The 21,429-nt window shown below is 42.8% G+C and overlaps 1 protein-coding gene across 2 annotated transcripts in view; it reads right to left on the bottom strand.

Moving 5' to 3' along the window:
- The window catches only part of kcnj5 (potassium inwardly rectifying channel subfamily J member 5), a 38,672-nt gene that overhangs the window by 7,683 nt on the left and 9,560 nt on the right, over positions 1-21,429 (bottom strand). The window contains exons 2-4 of one of the 2 annotated variants that reach the window (XM_064985078.1): positions 18,182-18,264; positions 8,701-9,574; positions 2,545-2,625 (exon numbers count right to left, since the gene is read on the bottom strand). In XM_064985078.1, coding sequence (XP_064841150.1) covers positions 2,545-2,625; positions 8,701-9,574; positions 18,182-18,244 — 1,018 coding nt within the window. In that variant the 5' untranslated portion in view covers positions 18,245-18,264. The remainder of the gene's footprint in view (positions 1-2,544; positions 2,626-8,700; positions 9,575-18,181; positions 18,265-21,429) is intronic. The other variant, XM_064985079.1, reaches the window with a different exon arrangement.

The raw sequence follows: 21,429 nt of genomic DNA, 5'->3' as shown, positions 1-21,429 counted from the left end.
CTCTGATTAATTCCCTCCTTGCCTGAATTTTGGTGGACGGCCCTCTCTTGGCAGGTTTATTCTGGTGCTATATTCTTTCCACTTTTTAATAATGGATTTAATGGTGCTCGATGGGGTGTTTTCTTTATAACCCAACCCTGATCTGTACTTCTCCACATCTTTGTCCCTGACCTGTTTGGAGAGCTCATTGGTCTTCATTGTGCCACTTGCTTGGTGGTACCCCTTGCTTAGTGGTGTTGCAGAATCTGGGGCCTTTCAGAACAGGTGTATATATACTGAGATCATGTGACAGATCATGTGACACTTAGATTGCACACAGGTGGACTTTATTTAACCAATTATGTGTCTTCTGAATGTAATTGGTTGCACCAGATCTTATTTAGGGTTTTCATAGCAAAGGGGGTGAATACATATGCACGCACCACTATTCATTTTTTTATTTTTTAGAATTTTTGAAAGGACTTGTTTTTTAAATGTCACTTCACCAATTTGGATTATTTTGTGTATGTCCATTACATGAAATCCAAATAAAAATCCATTTAAATTACAGGTTGTAATGCAACGAAATAGGAAAGGGGGAAGAAAACCTTTGCAAGGCTCTGTCACATGTTGTTCACCACAATATCTCTACAGCTCTTCTCAAAATTCGGATTGGAATAATCCATGGGCTTTTATAACACTACGCCACGGTGGTCTCTACCCACCCCTCCATCCCCATCCACAGTCACTTCTCAGGGACATCAAACTTGACGAGGCATGTGTGGGAGAGGGATGTCATCGCTCTGCATCATTCATTTAGCATCCAGCAGCAGCACAACAGAGCCTATTCATTCACATACGGGACCTGGATCCCTCTTAATCCTGAGAGTCAATAGAACACCGGAACGTGTTTCTGGCCCCTTAAGAACACCAGCCAGCACCTCAACATCAGGGTTCCGCTGGCTATTTCTATCTAGAGAGCTGTGTGTGTGCTGCCTGACAGTGAGTTCAACTGACACAATGGAACGCTCGTGCGCATGTACGCACACACACCACGAGGTAACACAGTTTCTCTGGACCCCCGCAAAGTCTATTAATGCCAAAGATACAGTAAGTCCATCCTAAAAAACCTAGCTTAGAAGGGATTGTTTCATTATGCAGTGTACTATCTATATCTATATATCGTAATTAGTTGCTATTAGCTTTAGTTAATAGCTTTAGTAGCTATTAGTTGCTATTTCCACACTATTAGCCTAATAGTGTGGAAAAAAGTAGTCGGCTTGAGGATAAATTTCGCCACTATTTGCTGTTGAACTCTGTGAGTTTCTATGGTTTATAGCCTACCCCAGTGGTTCCCAAACTTTTTATAATCCCCTACCCCTTCAAACATTCAACCTCCAGCTGCGTACCCCCTCTAGAACCAGGGTCAGCACACTCTCAAATGCTGTTTTTTGCCATCATTGTAAGCCCGCCACACACATAATTTACGCTACATTTATTAAACATAAGAATGAGTGTGAGTTTTTGTCACAACCCGGCTCATGGGAAGTGACAAAGAGCTCTTATAGGACCAGGGAACAAATAATAATATAATAATAATCAATAATTTTGCAGTTTTTAGCTGTGCTAACATAACTGCAAAAGGGTTTTCTAATGATCAATTAGCACTTTAAAAGGATAAACTTGGATTAGCTAACACAACGTGCCATTGGAACACAGGAGTGATGGTTGCTGATGATGGGCCTCTGTATTCCTTGGTAGATATTCAATTAAAAATCAGCCATTTCCATTTCTACAATAGTCATTTACAACATTAACAATGAAACAATTACCATTCCACTATGTCTCCCTGTCATGGCTTTTGCGCCATTAGTACAGATACCAACACATCTTGACCACCAAAGTCCATTTGATGTCACAAAGCAGTTCAGTACTTTAAAAAATATCCTCTCATGTTGTCCTGGTTTCCAGTGGTTTGCAGGAGAGGATGTCTTCCTTATTTGACCCCCCATAAACGTAACGGACATATACCAGGAGCTGTGCCAGGCCCGCCACATCTGTTGACTCATCCAGCTGTAACACATGGAATTCACTGGCTTGTATGCATAGCAGTAATTGTTTCAAAACATCTACTGCCATGTCACTGATGCATTGTGAAACATTGTTGTTTAATTAAGTCATTGTCTGTATAGTTTTATGGGACTTTTCCCCCAGCATTGTCCCAGCCATATCCACGGCAGCAGGAAGAATTAAGTCCTCCACAATAGTATGGGGTTGCCTGTCCTAGCCACTCGGTAGCTCACCATATAAGACACTTCTAGTCCCTTCTTATTAGTGGTATGTGCTGCTTTTATACATGTCTTGCTACTCAAAAGTAATTTTAATTCTCGCTCAAAAATCTCCTGTGGCTTATTTTCAAATTGGCATGTTTTGTTTCTAAATGTCTGCGCAATGGTGAAGGTTTCATTGATATGCGAGATAGTACTTTTGCACATATAACACACTGGGGTTGAGGAATGGCACTACTCCCAATATAAGTGAACCCCAAATCAATGTAGTTCTCACCATATTTGCGCCTCTTCGATGGTCCAACATCCCTGTCTGTTGTTCGGTGCTTTCCCGGATAAGGGGGCAGTAGCTCTTCGGCTGCATCAGATTCACAAATGTCAGTGTCCATGCTAGCTGGGCTAACAACAAATGTTGAGTTACTGATGCTAGCATTGGATGTGCTCATGGAAGCAGTACAACTTGTGTCATCGACAGGTGCAGGTGTAGTACTGCTGGTAGTAGCAATACTACCAGTAGAGATGGTATGTGTCTCTACGGACGTGGGCCTTACTTTTTTTGAACAATTAATACATTTTTGAGCAAACGGAATAAGCAGCAGCTACGTTTGGCCGCATACGGACCGTTAGTGGAATTCCGGAGAGGGAGTAACGGTTACTGTGATTGGATGTTAATTATTTGACTAGGTTAGCTGTATTTGACATTGTGTTGTTATCTTGCTGAACACTAGATGGTTGATTTTTTTTGGGGGGGGTGGGGGGGGGCTCGTCAGGCGAGAAATAAACCTCACCCAAATGTATAGCCCCATTGGAAAATATAAATGGACTGTTTGAAAATGTGAAGATTAAAAATAAAATAAACATTTATCACATTTTTATTTGGCGTATCCCCGACGGCCCTGGGGTACGCATACCCCAGTTTGGGAATACCTAGCCTAGACAAATGGACTGCAATATTCAAGGCAAATTAAATTAAATCCCACTTGAGAGACTCCCTTGGTCTCCCGATGTCCTGCTTTTTTTGTGTGAAAATGTTGTGAAAATCTGCTAATGTATCAGCTGTCAAGTCCAGACAACCTGTCGCCAGAACTTCCTATACAGTTCCGTAACATATTGAGACCAGCAATTAAGGCGAATGTGAGGCTCAATTAAAGATGTTGTAGAACTGCTGTATTTGAAGCTCTCTTCTGCCCAGTTTCCCTGATGTTGCTATGGCAGTCAAGCTGTTTTTATCATCCCTGTAACTTCTGTGGAGAGATTGTTAGTTAAACTAAAACTTGTAAAGAACTACCTAAGAATCGTTAGGCTCTTGGTCTGATATGCACTTTTGAACACCTGAGTAAGCTCCAGTCATTGCACTGAGCTGTCCTAGCCTTAGCCAATGGCATTTGTTCACCGACAGAGCTTGCTGGGGTGTCCGGAACACCAGTGGCACACACACACACACACACACACACACACACATGCACGCACGCACGCACGCACACACACACACACAGGATGACAGCTGGTAACACAATGCAGGCTGTAAGGGGACACAGAACACCTTGTTTTCTCTTGTGCATTGCAATACTTGCTGACGTGTGTTTTCTGTTCAGTTTGTCAGGGAGGATTAAAATGGTTATTAGCTTAGCTTGGCTTGAATTTTAAATGTTGAGGGTCTCATAAGATGTTCATTTGTGATATTGCATTTGAAGCAGGTTGTAATAAATAGTGTATGGACATTTTAATAATACATGTGCTTTGAGAATGATAATCAGAGTATCGTACAAGACTATTTGATGTATTCACTTTATATCTGTTACTGTTGCAATGACAAAGACATTGACATAATATTCTTTGACATTGATTAATGTTTTCTAATTATCTGAAATGCTCAAGGTGAGCGAGAAATTAAAGTTGTCAGTGATATAAACTGCTGACCCGGTGTTTATGTCCAATCTACAGGGTGGTAAGGTCATTAGCATGAAATTGAAGCTGTTCCAATCCCTCATCTCCTCTTAATATGTTGTCTCTGTCAGAATTCAGAATGCTGTAGCATTCTATCTGCAGGCGGCTCATACCTTATAGATTATGTGTACGAGTGATTATATGATAGGCTCTGTTGACAGCAGCAGCAAACGTCAGATTTTATTTTTTGTCAATGATATTATGCTTATGCAATCAGATGCTTGTTGAAGGGCTATAAATGTCCACACGGCAAAAAATGTACACAAAAAGTGCAGTTTACTGTACTTCAAGAGATGGAGATGTGTTTTGCATTGGTGGCTGTTTAGCAAATCATCTGCTTGGTTATAGGAATGGATCCCACTAACCATCCAGATGATTCCACTATTAGTCTGAAAATCCTTACTCTCTCTCAACAGCACGTTAACTACCGTACAAGCCTCATAATTTATCACTGCAGCAGATGATGTACCCCATATAGAATCTATCTAGCCATAACAAAGTAGGCTAACAAACCTTTGTAATGACATCAATTCAAAAGTTGCTGCACCAATGAGGTTACTGTAATGGTGTCTTTGACCTTATAATAAATCCACTGGTTGTTAACTCTGAGTAATGCAAAAAAAAAGTGAGCCATCATTACCCAATTTAGGTACTGTGGGCTGCGATCCACCAGTAAGAGTTGTAAGACCTATGCTTTCTCTGGTGTTAGCCAATACCAAGATGACTGATCCCTTGGGCCGTTTGTCAGATGCAGTACAGATGCAATTTACACAAAGTCCATAAAATCAATGTCATTAGCAAGAGCCGACCATATCCCCTCGTAGCTTTGATCCCCTCTCCTGCATATTAACTACATTTAATGCAAAATGGTTGAAGGCCACAATTCCCAGGTCAGGAGATGTCCTTCTGTTAATTCCTGTGAGAAAAACGTGTGATTGCTAAAAAAAACTTTAGTATCATGACATAGTGGGGGAAGGGTCAGAATTACTCAATGATCAGTGATTGCCATGGTGACACGGTCCAGTCTGCCATGCTCTTACTGGTCAAGAGGAAAGTGATGCGATTTAATGCCTTTTTCTAGACATCAGTCACAGTGTGAGTGTGATGGTTGACCACTGGTGGTATGAAAAGACAAATTAAATAAATCCCCCCAAAAATAGAGCAGAAATGTTCAGATGTATGAAAGGCAGTGACAGATCAAATTAGTGGTTGGTGATTTCTGTATTTTAAAAACAGGGGTGGTTAAAACACAGACAGAAAATTCTCTGTCCACCGATTAAAATATTCCTAATTATGCTGCTGTGTTTTTCTTGTAGTCACTGCATTTAAACTGCATTTACATGATGGGGAGAAGTATTTCTGTTATAAAAATATGTACTGCGTTTTTGACACAAAGATCAACTGTACTACTTGTTCAGGCTCTGGTCTTGTCCATCTTGATTACTGTCTGGTAATATGGTCAGGTGCGACAAAGATAGACCTACCAAAGCTGCAGCTGGCTCAAAATGCCTTGTCCTTAACTGCACACACAAAACTAACATCAACACTATGCATGATAGTCTTTCCTGGTTGAGGAAAGATTGACTACTTCTCTTTTTGTGAAATATTTATATATTAAAAATGCCTACGCACTTGTATAATCTATTTACATACATTTTAGTCATTTAGCAGACACTCTTATCCAGAGCATCTTACAGGAGCAATTAGGGTTAAGTGCCTTGCTCAAGGGCACATCGACACATGTTTTACCTAGTCAGCTCATGGATTCAAACCATTAACTATTCAGTTACTGGCCCAAACCGCTTAACCACTAGGCTGCCTGCATACACTTCAAACAGACATGTCCCACCAGACACGCCACAATGGGTTTCTTCACGGTACCCAAACCAAAATGAATGATTTTGACCAGATTTAATGCGTCAGCCAGTTATTTATAGAGCCATGTCATCGTGTAATGCTCTGTCCCAGAGGTTACTCAGGCAAAAAGCAAGCTTAGCTTAAAAAAACAGATTAAAAAGACATCTTGTATCACAGATCCTCTCCTCTTTCTAAAGATTTAATTTAACTGTACTGCATATAGGAATATTAATATGTGTATATATGAATAGTGTCTAAATAGTATTTTGGTTTTCTCTTGGTCTCTTACCAATATATAGCTTTTATTTTAATCCCAATTATTTTAGAAAGGGTAGTTGCTGCATGTGCAGTAGTCCCCGTCGGTATTAGATAGAACGTCGTGGACCCGTTCGCCTGTGGAGAAAACAACCTGTGGATACCTAGTTTACCCAATTGCCTCACTGCTAAAACGTTCAATTTTTCAAACACAATTTTCTTGTCGTCTGCTTGTTTTAGAATATTATAAAACTCCATTAAAGAAATGTAAAACAGGTCTAAATATTACTTTTTAACGTTGCCTGCTCTCGAGCGTTCTCTGGACTTAGAAAAACCTAATATTATAGAGCTTCTCTCATGTCCCTTTCCATGACGGCGCCAGCAGCCACGTGGGTGAGTGCTAGTTAGCTACCGACTTGAACAATAAGCTAGCCAAAACCAACAACTCAAACAAACAGACTATACCGCTACAAGTAGTAAGTGGAGTTACAAACGGACTATTCGAAACAATTTCCCACCAATATGCTAGGGTTGCTAATGCTACTTCCTGACATTGCGTACAGTATTCAGGGTAATCAACAGACTGCTGCAACCTGATTGGCTGAGCCACTCCAGTATGGTGGTGGAAAAAGGTGATACATGAAGAAAGTATGCATATTTTCTCAGTTTTTTTCCCACCTTCTCGCCATTAAATCGAATTAAGGAGGAAATTGACGTATTTGCTGCCTGAATGGAGAATGTTTTATCTACAAACCGGTCCACGGGGATACGAGTGTATAGCAGGCTGCATACATTCCCTTTGGACTGTAAGATGAAGCGCCTCAATATCGCCATCTGCCTGCCTTTGGGCTAGGCCTTCATCAAGGAGCACAAAGAAATAATTGCATCATTGTATCTTTGTACTCCCTGATGAAGGCCATGCTGCCGAAATGCGTCACTTAAATTAGTTTTTAAATATTTGTTCCATTGAACATGCCATACAAATAAAGGCATTGTAATTACATGAATAGTGCCTTGTTTCTCCTTTCTTTTTAAAAACATTAATATTCACTAGGAACAAGAAAAATCATGACCCTACCGAATGAAGTATGTAAGTGACATGTATAATGTATTGTATTTAGATTAGTGCATTATAATCTGTCCTTGAACAAAGGCCGATACACAATGTGTAAGGCTTGCACATACAGTGTTTAACTGAGTGGACTAATTCACCACAGGAACATATTAGGAGCAAATAAGGAATTAGCAGTGGAGTGTGGCCAGGGCTGTACAAGTGTCGTCATTCCCTCTGCTACTGTGATAAATAAGCAGATTTCCTCATTCAATAATCAATACAAAGACTTCCAAGGCTACCAGGAAGCTAGCTGGGGATCTCTTGAGTGCAAATAGTTCAAGTCTCTGGGATGCAACTCACTAGGAATGGGACAGTTTTTTTTATAGTTTGAATTTAAATGTAAAAAAAAAAGTTGAATCTCCCTTTCCTTTCCTGGCTATTTTACAGATGTGTATAAAAAGGTGCTTCTGTGTTTTTGGCGGTAACATCCCAGAGAAGAGTATATGTTAGCCAGGCCAGTACTGTCTTCAACAACCTGTTTCTTTCATTACCGCAACACCTCTCCCTATACACAGACCAGTGTGGGAGGCTAACACTCCTTCCTTTAACAAACAAACATCTCAAAGAGGCCTCCCTGATGCACCAACATAGGGGAGATGCGGGCCTCAGTATGGATGTGGAAACATTTGCCTACCTGCAACAACCTTCCAAATAAAGACCCTGCCCACTGTTCATTTTTGGGTCATTTGTCTTTGTGGAAAATTACAGAGTTGGTCATGGTAACAGCAAATAACCTATGCTCTCAAAAAGCTATATTTTAAATTTTTAAATGGTCTCTTATGAAACTAGAACAGCCATATTTACCTGAGTTGGTAAATATATTTATTACTGTATATGCAGATCCAAACCATATGGTACCTTTAGAAATTGTGTTTGTATGGGTTGGAAATTGTCTGGTTTGTTGAATGAAAGACATGACATTATCAATGAATATGAAGAACCACAATGGATTTACTGAACAGACAAGAGTTGAAATGGAACTGACCAATGCCCTATTCAGAAACAACACTTAGCTGTCCCCTACCCCCAATGCACTAGTGTAGATACAAAATTATTGGTCAATTCCACCAACCCTATCAGAAGACAACGTGGCACTACTACCATATTGCTACCATATTATAAAACTATCTAATTGTTTCAGGTCTTCATGAGGGGTCTATGGGCTAGGGGTCCAATACACTAGTGAACTTCACTCAGGTGACCACTAACCTGGTGCCCTATACTCTGGTGACCTATTAGACTTGGTTCAAGAGGACGTACCCGTAGCTTCAACCATGCCCTCCAGGATGACCACGATCTCAAACTCCTCCTTATCCATCTGTGCCTGGGACAGCTCCCAGAAGGGGCTCTTCTCGTTGATCTCGTGGGAGATTATGAGTGGGGAGACCAGGAAGAGCCGGTCGTCTCCCGTGTCGAAGCCGATGTTGATGTCCGTCTGGTTGAGAGGGATGAACTCCCCCTCCTTGGTCTGCTGTGAGCGGATCAGCTTGGCCCGGATGGAGGCCTCCACGATGTGAGAGTTGCGCAGGTCCCCGACTCTGAACATGAGACACAGCTTGTTGTCCCGCACAGAAATCACTGCCTTGTGGGAGAACATGAGCGTCTCAGCTCGGTTTTTGGGCTGGGAGATCTTCACGAACATGCAGCCAACCATCATGGCATTGACGATGGAGCCCAGAATGGCCTGGATCAGCAGCAGGATGATGCCCTCAGGGCACTTCTCTGTGATGACGCGGTAGCCATAGCCAATGGTGGTCTCCGTCTCGATGGAGAAGAGGAAGGCCGAAACGAAGCTGTTGAGGTTCTCAACGCAAGGGGTCCAGCCCTCCTCGTCGCTGTGCCACAGGTCCCCTCGGATCAGGGCGATGATGTACCACAGCAGGCCGAAGAACAGCCAGTTGACCACGTACACCAGAGTGAAGATGAAGAGGCTGAAGCGCCAGCGCAGGTCTACCAGGGTGGTGAACAGGTCGCTAAGGTAACGGTAGGTCTCCTGCACGTTACCGTGGTGAACGTTGCACTTGCCGTCTTTCTGCACATAGCGTTGCCGGGGCTTCTTGACTGGGTCGGCGATGAGGTGGGTGTGCTCGGTGGAGATCTGGGCCTCCCGCATGTGTTTGGGAAGCTTTTGCACCTGGAGAGACAGAGAGGAAGAGAGACAGTTCCGCTGAGACGTTGGTCACAATATCATTGTTTTCAGTATTTAATGTGTGGAGCCAGGAATGACCTGTTCAGGAAAAACACTGGGCTCTCGTTACAGTCTATCGCTTGAGACCATTGTTTTTTCTGGTCAGGTCAAAAGGTCAGCAAAAATGTCTGCCTCTATTCACGTGCAATGTCCTCATATTACCCTTGTTGCTACAATGTGTGAAACATCCTCATATTACCATTCTTGCTACAATGTGTGAAATGTCCTCCTATTACCCTTGTTGCTAAAATGTGTGAAATGTCTTCATATGTCTGTGTGAAATGTCTGTGTGGAATTTCCTCATATTGCCCTTGTTGCTACAATGTGTGAATTGCAGTGCTGTCACACCGTCATGTTATATGAGAAAATACACATTCTCAACCTTTTAAGTAATTGCTTTGACTTCATCCTCAACCACCTTCAACTGCGACCCTCATTGGGGTACGTGATTCACATTTAAAAACAGTCCATTTATATTTTCCAACGGTGCTATACATTTGGGTGAGGTTTTTTTCTTGCCTGAGTAGCCTTGTTTCACTGGCAAAAATAAAATTAAACCATCTAGTGTTCAGCGAGATAACAACACAATGTCAAATATAGGTAGCCTAGTCAAATAATTGACATCCAATCACATTAACCCGGAATTCCACTTACGTCTGTATGTGTTGGTATCTGTACTGATGGAGCAAAAGCCATGACAGGTAGACATAGTGGAGTGGTAATGTGCATGCAAGCAGTTGCTCCCGACATCACTTGGGTTCACTGAGGCTCTTGCTACCAAGGGAATTGTTGACAGCTTGAAAGACGTTTTGGACACTACAGTGAAAATGGTTAACTTTGATAAAGCAAGGCTCCTGAACTCTTGTGTATTTTCTGCAATGATATGGGCAGCGACCATGTAACGCTTTTACAACATACTGCACTGGTTATCAAGGGACAAAGTGTTGACACGTTTCTTTGAATTGAGAGACCATACTTTTCACTTGTCTGACCGCTTGCATGATGACGAGTTTCTCACATGACTGGCCTCTCTGGGTGATGTGTTTTCCTCGCCTGAATGATCTGAATCTAGGATGTGCGGGGAAAAATGAAGGCTCTGATTAAGAAGTTGGAATGCTTCTCTGTCTGCATTAACAAGGACAACACACAGGTCTTTCCATCATTGTATGATCTTTTTGTGCAAATGAACTTAGCTTACGGACAATGTCAGATGTGATATAGCGAAGCACCTGAGTGAGTTGGGTGTGCAATTACGCAGGTACTTTCCCGAAACGGATGACACAAACAACTGGATTCGTTATCCCTTTCACGCCCTGCCTCCAGTCCACTTACAGATATCTGAACAAGAGAGCCTCATCGAAATTGCAACAAGCGGTTCTGTGAAAATGTAACTTAATCAGAAGCCACTGCCAGATTTCTGGATTGGGCTGTGCTCAGAGTATCCTGCCTTGGCAAATTGAGCTGTTAAGACACTGATGCCCTTTTCAACCACGTACCTATGTGAGAGTGGATTCTTGGCCCTCACTAGCATGAAAACTAAATACAGACAGAGACTATGTGGAAAATTATTTAAGACTGAGATTCTCTCCAATACAACTCAACATTGCAGAGTTATGTGCATCCTTTCAAGCACACCCTTCTCATTAATCTGTGGTGAGTTATTCACAATTTTCGATTAACAAATAAGGTTTTCTATATAAGATGGTTAAATAAAGCAAAATTATTGATTATTATTATATTATTATTTGTGCCCTGGTCTTATAAGAACTCTTAGTCACTTACCATGAGCAGGGTTGTGACAAAAACTTACACTCATTCTTATGTATAATAAATGTATTGTGTGTGTGGCAGGCTTACAATGATGGCAAAAAAACAACATTTGAGAGTGCGCTGACCATGGTGTTAGAGGTACACAGCTGGAGGTTGAATGTTTGAAGGGGTATGGGACTATAAAAAGTTTGGGAACCGCTGCCCTGGCTAATTGAAATGAAGGCTTCTGATACTGTAGCTGCACTGCTCCCATAACATTGTGTGAGAGAATGTCTGGAGGGGGAGGGAGAAGAGAGAGAGACCACAAGGGTATGGGGCCTTCATTCCTCACTGTTGGCCCAGCTCCAGACAGGCGATCTGTTTCCACAGCTGCACCTCTCCTGTACCTCACTCACTATGGGACACTGGCAGGCCTGGATAGGAACATAACATCTTTTATAATTCAGATCCAGCTACAAAACTGAAATAATGGCTCCCGATGTTCAATTGAAGGAATTTAAATTAAAGACATGCCCTTGAAAATACATGCTATAGTCCTGCAAATTTTTTAAATATAGATCTGAATAAGCAGGTTCCCATTGCCCCAGATTTATTCGACAAAAGCCCAAAATAAATCAATTGTGACACTTAATGGAAATAGCAGCGATAGGAGGAACATTTTTATCCATTCGACAGGGGTCGAGCAATAAACTTTATATATTGCGACATTGGAAAAAGGGGTTTTCGAATAAATGCTTGCCGAATAATTTTGAAAGTACACAGGGCATGTGATGTCAACAGGTAACGATGAAGCACCACTCCACATTTAATGCCTACTGCCTATTAAATCTATCTTTGCAGGATCCTTGTCCTGACTTTCAAATATGGCTTATTTGATTTGACTTTTGTGGATGGTTGAATGCAAGTTTCACCATCGAATTATTTCAGATCTACAGGTGTGCAAGTTTCACCATGGCACAGACCGTGGCGATACGTTGACACGAGAATTATTAGAATATGGTAAATATTATTAAATTCTTCCATTCCATGCTGGCTTTTGTGGGCTACCTGAGACATGAAACCGATAGGTGGGAGGGTATACAGCCTGTCACCAATTTATTCATCGGCAATTTGCCTAAATAGGTAATGGAAATACATCAAGCACTTCATTTTTAATCAACACTGTAGATTATTTTTAGCTGTGACGTCATTTTGGCCAGCTGTCTTTATTGACACAAGACAGTTAAATGGAAACGCACCATAGCAGACAATTGTCAAACCTATTTCTATGAACATTTTATAAATGTCGACAAAAAAATCACTGGATAAGTTAATGGAAACATAGCTACTGTTTGAAATTCTAGCTAGGGACTCTTCATTGTAGTTCTATAAACACACGCACATTAGGAGAGTATTCCATGTATCAGATGTTGCTTTATTGATATATTACACAGTAATGAAAGGTTTGACAGTGGAGTGAAAGACAACACCCATTGATCAATACAGCAATTAGTCACTCAATGACATTGGGATCCTGTGACATGTGTTTGGGAAAAATAGGGGTTACTTGAAAACGTCATTAATTTGAGCCATTTTTCTACAGCAGGAATTTAATTATATAGCAACAGGAAATGTGAATTTTTATGTGGATTAGAATGGACATTTTTGTGGGGGTTGCTACATTTTTCGTAAATTTCAAAGTGGAAATTACAAACTTCAGAATCCTTTTTAAACCTTGACTACACTACACAGTTTACATTTCCTGCATTGCAAGTTATCCTCCAACAGGGTGAACAAATGAAGATCCTACATCTGTACCTGTACAGTCCTAAATCAAAGACAATGGACCTATTTGTTTCCATTTGAGAGTGTTAAAGAAATTCCTAATTGAGTGGTTGATAAAGCCATCACAGACAGTGCTACAGTAGTACAGCCAGCCCAGAGTCAATGACGTCCCGAGGGCAGATACTCCATAAACAAATGAATTAGCAGTTCTGTGTGCTGGTGTTTGTCCACAATTGATTTGCCTCACCACACTCAGGAAGAATAAATTAAATCGCCTCTGGAATAAAGACAAATAACCTGGACTATTTCACCATCCATTATCAGGACATGCGAGTCGTTTTCTCACAATCATCCTCTCTTTCCCTCTCCATGGTAGTGAGCTGAACCATCCATCCTCTTCCGCAAACAGTCAGGCACACACACATGATCACCCTTCTTATAGGAAACTCATGATCCACAATGTTTCCCCCTCGTCCCCTTATATTTTTCCCTTACACCAGACACTTCCATCTTTCACCACCACCTCTTTCTTTCCCTCTTCCTCGCGCTCTTTTTACCTCCCAGCAGTGTCACACAGGACAATTGGGGGAGGGAGAGGAATGTGTGTATGTATGGAAAGCATGTGACCAAAATGGCGTAGCAATGCAGATGTGTTTTGTTCGTCCTCTCGTGTACTTTTGTGTTTTTTCATCTTTTTTTGTATATATTTCAATTCTATTTTCAATCTCTTCTCCATTTTAGTTAAATTATACCTTCCGGTAACCTGCCTCACCCAATGTGATACGGAACCGCTATTATTTGTCATTTTTAGACCTTATAGCAAGAACCCCAGACATCACAAGCTAACCAGCCAATTAGCTACAAGCTATTTAGTAATTGTTAGCCACTGCTAGCGGCCTTTACCTTCTGCACAGGTACCAGACCTTTTTTTAAATATATATATTTTTAGCCTGGATAATACATGCCAGCCTACCAGTAACGGACTGTTTCTCCACTACAACACCGGATTCCTGCAGTAATTCCTGGTCCATTCTCCTCATCTTCACAGCTATGTAGCACCCACCGAGTTACCCAGTACCGAAGCTATCCCTGAGGCCCACCTCCCGGCCTACTCAGTTGTTCACCCAGACTCCACCCAGACACAGCTAGAACACTCTACTCCACTAGATCCTTGCCGTAAGCTCTGGACCTTGGCACCGGATCACCGCTGCTACAGAGTAGCTAAAGTGGCTAACGCCTCTGCCCCGAAGCAGAACTAAAGCACCAGTTAGTCGTGAGCCAGGCGCATCTGCCGTATAGAAAACTACATTATTACAACTACAATACCTCTTTTGCCACCTGGCTTGGATCCTTAGTCGACACGGCGCCCGCCGCACCACTACGACAGGTCTGCCGATGAATACTCCATCCGCTGTGCCTTCAACCGGCCTCCATCGGAGCAGACGCTTTTACTAGTCCCGGGCTACTAACTTTAAATGCCGCGTCACCCGCGTGCTAGTGTAGTAATGACTACTCCGCGGCCTTCCTGTTTCATCTATTGCTGCCAACTGGACCCTATGATCACTTGGCTACATAGCTGATTCCCGCTGGACTGCCCATTAATCATGGTACTCCATTCTGTTTATATATTTATTTATTTATTTATTTTGTTTGTTTGTTTATCTTCCGGCCCCAGCTGCAAACTCAGGCTCTGTGTGTAGTTAATCGACTCTCTGTCCATTCATCGCCATTTTACCTGCTGTTGTTTTAGCTGATTAGCTGTTGTTGTTGTCTTAGCTAGCTCTCCAAATCAACACCTGTGATTACTTTATGCCTCGCTGTATGTCTCTCTCATATGTCAATATGCCTTGTATACTCTTGTTTAGGTTAGTGATCATTGTTTAGGTTTACAATGGACCCCTAGTTCCACTCATTATACCTCTGATACCTCCTTTGTCCCACCTCCCACACATGCGATGACCTCACCCATTATAACCAGCTTATCCAGAGATACAACCTCTCTTATCATCACACAACATTTTCCGTCAAGATAGACAGCCAAAGGGGGAGGAGTTGCAATCTACTGCAGAGAGAACCTGCAAAGTTCTGTCATACTTTCCAGGTCTATACCCAAAAAGTTTGAACTTCTAATTTTAAAAATTAACCTCTCCAGAAATAAGTCTCTCACTGTTGCCGCCTGCTATCGACCCCCCTCCGCTCCCAGCTGTGCCATGGACACCATTTGTGAATTGATCTCCCCCATCTAGTTTCAGAGTTCGTTCTGTTAGGTGACCTGCTTAACACCCCTACAATCTAAGCTAGATGCCCTCAATCTCACACAACTCATCAAGGAACCCTCCAGGTACAACCCTAAATCCGTAAACATGGGCACCATCATAGACATTATCCTGACCAACTTGACCTCCAAATACACCTCCCCTGTTTTTTCATTCAGGATCTCAGCGATCACTGCCTCATTGCTTGTATCCGCTATGGGTCCGCGGTCAAACGACCCCCGCTCATCACTGTCAAACGCTCCCTAAAACACTTCTGCGAGCAGGTCTTTCTAATCGACCTGGCCCGGGTATCCTGGAAGGATATTGACCTCATCCCGTCAGTCGAGGATGCCTGGTCATTCTTTAAAAGTAATTTCCTCACCATCATAGATAAGCACGCCCCGTTCAAAAAATGCAGAACTAAGAACAGATATAGCCCTTGGTTCACTCCAGACCTGACTGCCCTTGACCAGCACAATAACATCCTGTGGCGGACTGCCATAGCATCGAATAGTCCCCACGATATGCAACTGTTCAGGGAAGTCATGAACCAATACATGCAGTCAGTCAGGAAAGCAAAGGCTAGCTTTTTCAAGCAGAAATTTCCATCCTGTAGCTCTAACTCCAAAACGTTTTGGGACACTGTAAAGTCCATAGAGAACAAGAGCACCTCCTCCCAGCTGCCCACTGCACTGAGGCTAGGTAACACGGTCACCACTGATGAGTCCATGATAATCGAAAATTTCAATAAGCATTTCTCAACGGCTGGCCATGCCTTCCTCCTGGCTACTCCATCCCCGGTCAACATCCCCCCCCCCCGCAGCTACTCACCCAAGCCTCCCCAGCTTCTCCTTCACCCATATCCAGACATCAGATGTTCTGAAAGAGCTGCAAAACCTGGACCAGTATAAATCAGCTGGGCTAGACAATCTGGACCCTCTCTTTCTAAAACTATTACCAGCCTGTTCAACCTCTCTTTCGAAATCGTCCGAGATCCCTAAAGATTGGAAATCTGTCGCGGTCATCCCCCTCTTTAAAGGGTGTGACACCCTAGAACCAAACTGTTACAGACCTATATCCATCCTGCCCTGCCTATCTAAAGTCTTCAAAAGCCAAGTTAACAAACAGATCACTGACCATTTCGAATCCCACCGTACCTTCTCCGCTGTGCAATCCGGCTTCCGAGCCGGTCACGGGTGTACCACAGCCACGCTCAAGGTACTAAACGATATCATAACCGCCATTGATAAAAGACAGTACTGTGCAACCATCTTCATTGACCTGGCCAAGGCTTTCGGCTCTGTCAATCACCGTATTCTTATCGGCAGACTCAATAGCCTTGGTTTTTCTGACGACTGCCTCGCCTGGTTCACCAACTACTTTGCAGACAGAGTTCAGTGTGTCAAATCAGAGGGCATGTTGTCCGGACCTCTGGCAGTCTCTATGGGGGTACCACAGGGTTCAATTCTCGGGCCGACTCTTTTCTCTGTATATATCAAGGATGTCGCTCTTGCTGCGGGCGATTCCCTGATCCATCTCTACGCAGACGATACCATTCTGTATACTTCTGGCCCTTCCTTGGACACTGTGCACTGTAACCTCCAACTGCTCTTAAACGATAGTAAAACCAAATGCATGCTTTTCAACCGTTCGCTGCCCGCACCCGCCCGACATAGCATCACCACCCTGGATGGTTCCGACCTATAATATGTGGACAACTATTAATACCTATGTGTCTGGCTAGCCAGTAAACTCTCCTTCCAGACTCATATTAAACATCTCCAATGCAAAATCAAATCTAGAATCGGCGTTCTATTTCGCAACACAGCATCCTTCTCTCACGCCTCCAAACTTACCCTAGTAAAACTGACTATTCTACCGCTCCTTGACTTCGGCGATGTCATCTACAAAATAGCTTCCAACACTCTACTCAGCAAACTGGATGCAGTCTATCACAGTGCCATCCGTTTTGTTACCAAATCACCTTATTCCACCCACCACTGCGACCTGTATGCTCTAGTCGGCTGGCCCTCGCTACATATTTGTCGCCAGACCCACTGGCTCCAGGCCATCTATAAGTCTATGCTAGGTAAAACTCTGCCTTATCTCAGTTCTCTGGTCATGATAACAACACCCACCCGTAGCACACGTTCCAGCAGGTACATCTCACTGATCATCCCCAAAGCCAACACCTAATTTGGCCGCCTTTTCTTCCAGTTCTCTGCTGCCAGTGACTGGAACGAATTGCAAAAATCACTGTAGTTGGAGACTTTCATTTCCCTCACCAACTTAAAACATCAACTATCTGAGCAGCTAACCGATCACTGCAGCTGTACATAGTCCATCTGTAAATAGCCCACCCAATCTACCTACCTCATCCCCATACTGTTTTTATTTTATTTACCTTACTACCTTACTTTTGCACACCAGTATCACTACTTACACACCATCATTTGCTCATGTATCACTCCAGTGTTAATCTACTAAATTGAAATTATTCTCTCCTATGGCCTATTTATTGCCTACCTCCTCATGCCTTTTGCACACACTGTATATAGACTTTCTTTTCTCTACTGTGTCATTGACTTGTTTATTGTGTTATTGGCTTGTTTATTGTTTACTCCATGTGTAACTCTGTGTTGTTTTCTGTGGCTCACTGGTTTGCTTTATCTTGGCCAGGTTGCAGTTGCAAATGAGAACTTGTTCTCAACTAGCCCACCTGGTTAAATAAAGGTGAAATAAAATAATAAAAAATTTTTCTTACTGCTGTGGGTGTGACTCCTATCTCCATGTCGTGGTCCATGTGGACTCGAGAATCTCCTGCCATCCTCAGGTGGAGCTCAACACCTGTGGGGAGAGAGGGAGATGGAGATTCAACTAGCTTTGAATATCCAATGAATTCAGCCATACACTTTTATTAAGGCACAGAATTATGCATCAATCAAATCTCAACAATAGATTGTTATTCACAATATATCCCCTAAGATCAATCAGGAAAAATCAAGGATCAGGAAAAATTCTGCATAGTCAATACTGCATTGACTGATAACCCTGAAAAAAAAGTTTTCTACACAAATCATGTCAATCACTTTAACGAAATCAATACTACTATGCCAGTCATCTGTTTGAATCGGAGCCACTACTAACAGCAAGCCTGAGTCTTAACAATGCATGCTCAAGTCTCCATTTTCATGTCAAATCTAGGCTACTGTTATGCTCCAACAACCATACTAGTATTCCATTAAGAATGCAAATTACTTCATTCATTACTTAATGCTACAGTAGGTGGCATGTGAGGACAGTGAAGTCAGTAGTGAGGACATTAGAACAGAGCCTCAGTTCATCATAATAAGACAGACCTTTTTCACCAACACAGAATCCTAATGTGTGGATTAACTCTGGACTCACATGAGAAATTGGACTCACTCTGTTAGCTAATTTGTAATCTCTGAATGAAGCAGTCTCAGCTGTCAGTAGCTACGTGTTCAACCTTTGTTATCCCCCTGAGGAGGAGAGGAGGAGAACACATCAGTGCCAGTACGCTGCTTGGGCTGAACACCAACCCAACTGTTAAAAGCCCTGATGCTGCACGGACAAGCTGACCACTACTTGAATCACAATAATCACCAGCCTGGACCCTTCACAATCTGTCCACAGCAGATTTTTATGTCTTCATTACTTTGTTTAAATAGCTCTTTCACTTTTTTTGAAGTAACACCATGAAATGTGATTTGATGTAGTTTCGAAGACTTCTTTTTGAACAGTAAATGTGGTTTCTTTGTTGTTGTTTTAGGTCTATTGGTGTAATACATTGATCTAATGATAGACTGCAGTGTCTGTGCTCTGATTTTAATGTGCTAGAAATTGTATTTTTAAACATCAATTGCATACTCAAACCGACAGAGGGAAAAAAATGTATGAATAATATTTTTGGGCAATGGGATTAAATTACATACGGGAAGTCAGCACTACAGATATGAGATGGGGAGAGGGCAAGTCTATAGGGACTAATATTAGCTGCAATTTCACAACACCATTTCAGTTATATAAAAGTGGAATAACTGATAGGGTCACTGGTGTTTAAAAATAATCCAATATAGTGACAGAGTATGAACTATGTGTTCCATAATCACCAATCAGCAGAGGTGTGGACTCAAGGCACATGACTTGGACTCGAGTGAGACTCGAGTCACAAATTTGATGACTTGAGACTCGACTTGATAGAAAATCAAATTTGAGACTTGACTTGGACTTGGAGCCTCAAGACTTGGGACTCGACTTTAACTGCCTAGAAGGCCAGCATCCTGGAATCGCCTCTTCACTGTTGACGTTGAGACTGGTGTTTTGCGGGTACTATTTAATGAAGCTGCCAGTTAAGGACTTGTGAGGCATCTAGGGTCACATGTGTAGACTTTACCGTGAAAGGCTTACTTACAAGCCCTTAACCAACAGTGCAGTTCAAGAAGAAGAAAATATTTACCAAGTAGGCTAAAATAAAAAGTCATAATAAAAAGTAACACAATAAGAATAACAATAATGAGGCTAAATACTGGGGGTGCCAGTACCGAGTCAGTGTGCAGCGGTACGAGTAGCAGCAGTGTACAAGAGGGGGGGTCAATGTAAATTGTCCGGTGGCAATTTTTCTGAACTGTTCAGCAGTCTGATGGCTTGGGGGTAGAAGCTGTCGAGGAGCCTTTTGGTCCTAGACTTGGTGCTCCGGTACCGCTTGCTGTGCGGTAGCAGAGAAAACAGTCTATAACTGGAGTCTCTGACAATTTTATGGGCTTTACTCTGACACTGCCTCTTAAATAGGGCTTGGATGGCAGGAAGCATGGCCCCAGTGATGTACTGCACTACAGCCCCGTCAATGTTATTGGGGGCCTGTTTGGCCTGCCTTTTCCTGTAGTCCACAATCAGCTCCTTTGTCTTGCTCACATTGAGGGAGAGGTTGCTGTCCTGGCATCACACTGACAGTTCTCTGACCTCCTCCCTATAGGCCGTCTCATCGTTGTCAGTGATCAGGCCTAACACTGTTGTGTCGTCAGCAAACTTAATGATGGTGTTGGAGTTGTGTTTGGCCACGCAGTCGTGGGTGAACAGGGAATACAGGAGGGGACTAAGTACACACCCCATACGTGTTAAGGATCAGCGTGGCAGATGTATTGTTGCCTACTCTTACCACCTGGGGGCGGCCCATCAGGAAGTCCAGTATCCAGTTGCAGAGAGAGGTGTTTAGTCCCAGAGTCCTTAGCTTAGTGATGAGCTTCATGGGCACTATGGTGTTGAACACTGAGCTGTAGTTGATGAACAGCATTCTCACATAGGTGTTCCTTTTGTCTAAGTGAGAAAGGGCAGTGTGGAGTGTGATTGAGATTGCGTCATCTGTGGATCTGTTGGGGCGGTATTCGAATTGGAGTGGGTCTAGTGTGTCCAGGAGGATGCTGTTGATGTGAGCCATGACCAGCCATTCAAAGCACTTCATGGCTACCGACGTGAGTGCCATGGGTCTGTAATCAAATAGGAAGGTTACCTTCGCTTCCTTGGGCACAGGGACAATGGTGGTCTGATTGAAACATATAGGTATTACAGACTCGGTCAGGGAGAGGTTGAAAATGTTAGTGAAGACACTTGACAGTTGGTAATCCGTCTGGCCCAGCAGTTTCGTGAATGTTGACCTGTTAAAGGTTTTGTCCACATAGGCTACTGGGAGCGTTTTCACACAGTCATCCAGAACAGCTGGTGCTCTCGTGCATGCTTCAGTGTTGCTTGCCTTGAATAGAGCATAAAAGGCATTGAGCTTGTCTGGTAGTCTCGTGTCACTGGGCAGCTCACGTCTGGGTTTCCCTTTGTATTCCGTAATAGTTTTCAAGCCCTGCCACATCCGACGAGCGTCAGAGTCGGTGTAGTAGGATTCAATCTTAATTATGTATTGACGCTTTGCTTGTTTGATGGTTTGTCTGAGGGCGTAGCTGGATTTCCTATAAGCGTCCAGATTAGTCTCCCGCTCCTTGA

This window comes from Oncorhynchus masou, chromosome 13, assembly GCF_036934945.1.
Source record: "Oncorhynchus masou masou isolate Uvic2021 chromosome 13, UVic_Omas_1.1, whole genome shotgun sequence".
In the NCBI taxonomy this organism is placed as follows: domain Eukaryota; kingdom Metazoa; phylum Chordata; class Actinopteri; order Salmoniformes; family Salmonidae; genus Oncorhynchus; species Oncorhynchus masou.
This window is presented reverse-complemented; position numbering and strand designations above follow the sequence as displayed.